The 3,902-nt window shown below is 43.4% G+C and overlaps 1 protein-coding gene across 1 annotated transcript; it reads left to right on the plus strand.

Moving 5' to 3' along the window:
- Window positions 1–2,220: 2,220 nt before the first annotated feature.
- On the plus strand, window positions 2,221–3,541 carry tmem256 (transmembrane protein 256). The gene is made up of 4 exons (XM_084691690.1): window positions 2,221–2,377; window positions 2,613–2,650; window positions 2,793–2,873; window positions 3,091–3,541. The coding sequence occupies exons 1-4, from the start codon at window positions 2,296–2,298 to the stop codon at window positions 3,232–3,234; spliced, it is 345 nt and encodes a 114-aa protein (XP_084547816.1). The 5' UTR covers window positions 2,221–2,295; the 3' UTR covers window positions 3,235–3,541.
- Window positions 3,542–3,902: the final 361 nt, after the last annotated feature.

Raw genomic sequence — 3,902 nt, forward strand, 5'->3', positions numbered from 1 at the left:
GCCTACTTGGGACTTCAACATCATCTGCTGCTTGTCAGAGTAAACAGTATGAAACAGTGTTCTTCCCTGCTGAGCTCACGTTCCATGTCTTTCTCATTGCAAAACGTGTATTACACTGTCATGAGGTGGACAGCTGTAGTGCTTGAATGACACAGAAAGAGAGAGAGAGAGAGAGAGAGAGAGAGAGGGAGAGAGAGAGAGAGAGAGAGAGAGAGAGAGAGAGAGAGAGAGGGAGAGATAGAGAGAGAGAGGGAGAGAGAGAGAGAGAGAGAGAGAGAGAGAGAGAGAGAGAGAGAGAGAGAGAGAGAATGAAGAGTAGAATGGTAAGCCATAAGCCTTGTTTTTTAATTAAACAGCAATTAAAATGTGATAATTGCAAACATTGTGTTAACAGTCTGCTTCCCTATTTCTTACTAACCCGAGGACAGGATTTGACAAAGGCCAGGCTTGGCTGGGGCTTAAATGGCTGTGGAGAATGTAATAGGACTGAGTGTGGAACCACCCTGGTAATTGGCATAATAGACTGAGCTCTCTGCCCAGTTTTGCAAAGTGGTTAAAACAGTAAAACAGCGCCCCCCTATGGCAATATACTCCCTAAAAAAGTCTGTCTGACACTATCTGTGAACCTTTTTTTAAAGGTGTTACTGTTGGCATGAGTAGTTGGCATAATGGTTTAGTCTAACAACGAGAATACATTTATTTCCGTTAACCAAACAGTTTTGAATTGTAAATTAGAGTGGGAGTGGGGGTTTTATTGAGCCCGGAATCCAAAGTCTCGATTTTACACCGTAATGGCGGTTGAGATTAAGCCCTTGCTGAAGCCCTAGAAGTTTTCACTGTGGAAATGGGAGGTGCATTAATAATTCATGTGGACCACATTGCCATAATTTAGCTCCTGAATAATTTGGTTTGGATGTAAGGTCCTTAAAAAGTGAAGGTAAAAAAGCTTGTTTGATTTTCAACGCTGTGAATTTCAGGTCAGAAAGGTCATGGATGATAGCAGGAGAAATGTAAGAAAAATGCCTGGCTAATGTCAGGTTTGTAATTGCTCTTTAATTCATGCACATATCAACGTCTTAAATTCTATGATTAAAAATGATTACATCTGAGGGCATTAATGTACTCAGAGAGCAAAATGGCAATGAATTTTTATGCATTTTGCAGGCGGTTCAAAATAAATATTTACTGCACATGGTGTTTACCACGGATTCAATACCACTGAATCAGTGATTCGACATAGCAACAAAAGTGAACATTGATAGAATTGCCGCTCTACCCACAGTGAGATTGCTGTAAAGTGTTATTTCAACTGAATCAAAATAGAATTTGCCTCCTTAAAGTGATGGCACAATGGTGCTTTGCACATTCAGACATCCATCTCCTCTCCAGGCCTGTCGGTGCTCAGGTGGGCTATCTCCCAGTGTGGAGTTTGCATCTTCTCCAGGCACTCACATACATGTCCTTCACATGAAGAACCTCAACACAAAAATTACATATTTCTCTCCTGCCCGGTTACCCCCGAACACCGCTAATATGGCTGCTCACTACTCCTGGCTGCTTGGGGAACAACAACTTGGATGGAAGTGCAGATAGCAAATTCTTTAGGTACTCCTGCATGTGTGTGTGTGTGTGCTCTGTCTCTCCGCTCCCTGCAGTGTGTGTGTGTGTGTGTGTGTGTGTGTGTGCGCGCGTGTGTGTGTGTGTGTGTATTAGAGGTAAATACATGTTCTTCTTCTTCTTCTTTTGCCTACTTTGCCTTCCTTTTTTGAAGTGATTAAAAATGAAACAATCACACTGTCAATCATAACCTTGCACCTGTCTGTGGATCTCCAAAACAAACAACATCATCAATTCAGAAAGAAGCACACACAATTTTATTTTCATCTCACAACCATTTGGCAAAACCTTTAAATTGTAGTACGTTTAATGCATGCGTTCTACATTTGTTTTATAGATCCCCTGGTGTAATATATCCCACAATTATACACCCACTCAGCCCCCGCCCCCATCTAAAAAAAAAAAAAAACCTATTAGGTCTCTAGACATAATGTTGACATTTTGTTTTTGTTCTAAATTAAAATTTCCAGGTCAATTTTTCAGATGTTGAGATGCTCTTTCATTTCGTTCAGTGAATTCAACTAGTTTGTGATTTATGTGATTGTAACCACGTGCTGAAACTGTGACCACACGGTCGCCATTTTGGCGCAAGACAACCAAGAGAGCGGATGCAATTCTCTGCCCTGAACCCTGTAATGAACGTAGCTTCCTCTGTCATTTTTGTCAGTGCACAACAATATGACTGCGTCTGTGGTTGTACGGAGGCTGGCAGCTCTGTCGGGGGCTTCTGCAGTCGCAGCAGGCGCATACGGAGCTCACGGTATAACCATTCCAATTCTCGTTATCTTTCTCCGCTGCTTGACAGCTTGTGTGCAGAGTCTTTGTAGCGTAGCATACAGTTTGATAATCGCGATAAAGCTGTCGGTGCCTTATGTCACATTGTGGCCACGGGACACGACGAATGACCCCCGTAATGCTCTTTTTACCCTGACCAGAGAGTTCAAACCACCAGGCTGTATTTGTTGTTCATTGACAATTGTCTCTCTTCTGTTTAGGTTTCAAACAGAGTGACAGTGACGATTACCAGAGAGAAGTATGACAAATTTAATATGGCAGACTCTAATAACCTTTTAATCAAAATCGTTTGTTATCATTACCATGACACAGGGTCAGGGTGAGGTTATCACCATGCAAGTGGGGAGTTGTTGATGGATGTCTTTCTCTCTTCCTGTCAGTTGTATGAAACAGCCAACAAGTACCACTTCTACCACAGCCTAGCCCTGCTTGGGGCAGCGCACAGCGGCAAACCAGCCGTGGTGAGTGTGAGGTTTTTCTTTACCGTCTGCCTATCGAAACACAGAAATGCCATCTACATTTTTTTTTACATTACACTATGGTGTGGCGATGCCAGGCTAATTTGCAAATGCTTTATTAATCTGTCATCTCTAAAAATGGGTGTTATGAGTGGGCGCAGACCAAAATGACTTGCATGCCCGCCGTCTATCAGTGATTCTAACGGTCCTGTCTCCACAGGCTGGCACACTCCTGTTGGCGGGCATGGGCATGTTCTGCGGTGCCCTCTACCACCAGGCGCTGACGGGCGACCCAGGCATGCGCAAGGTGGCTCCTATGGGCGGCATGGCAATGATCGCTGGCTGGCTGGCTATCGTCATCTGACTTCTGACCCTCACCTCCTCTCCTTCCTATATGGTGGATGAAGGAGACTCACTGATGGGTTACGAACTGTTGAATGCTCAGCGGGTGATAGTGGAGGAGGAGGGTGGGTGGAGCAGAAAGAATGAGTTATCTGGATACTCCATGTTTGTGTCACGGGGGTGTTCAGGCATGATTAGGCTGTGATGTCATTGTCTCCTATGCTTGACCAATGTGAGCGAGCCATTACAATATCTTCTATGATGTTTTTGTGTGTGAAGATTTGAGAGGGACTACTTGACTTTTTGACACAATAAACAAGTTGAAAAGAGCTTCTTCCTTTGTTCAACTTACTGCTAGAATACTCTAGTCCCTGCATACAACAAGACTAATAAGGTCATATCATGTTTTAAGCCAGTATGACCATACTGGATACAACTCAGTATGGATAGCCCCTTTTGAAACCGGAATAATATTTGGGTGTAACTGTATTAAAGTTGGGTTTGACTGGGCCTATAACGTGCACCCTCTGTTAATTCAGCTTCATTTTGATACTCTTATCCTGCTTGTGAAAAGCTGGATTGGTAACAGTAGTGTAAAAAACCACCTACTTCCGCACATTCAGTCAGGTTTCAGCAGAGATTTACGCCTCAAGATTGCGAGGGAGGATGGATATTCGGTTAATGAGGTGT

The sequence above is a fragment of the Hypomesus nipponensis genome, chromosome 25 (assembly GCF_054491055.1).
Source record: "Hypomesus nipponensis isolate SF chromosome 25, ASM5449105v1, whole genome shotgun sequence".
NCBI lineage: Eukaryota > Metazoa > Chordata > Actinopteri > Osmeriformes > Osmeridae > Hypomesus > Hypomesus nipponensis.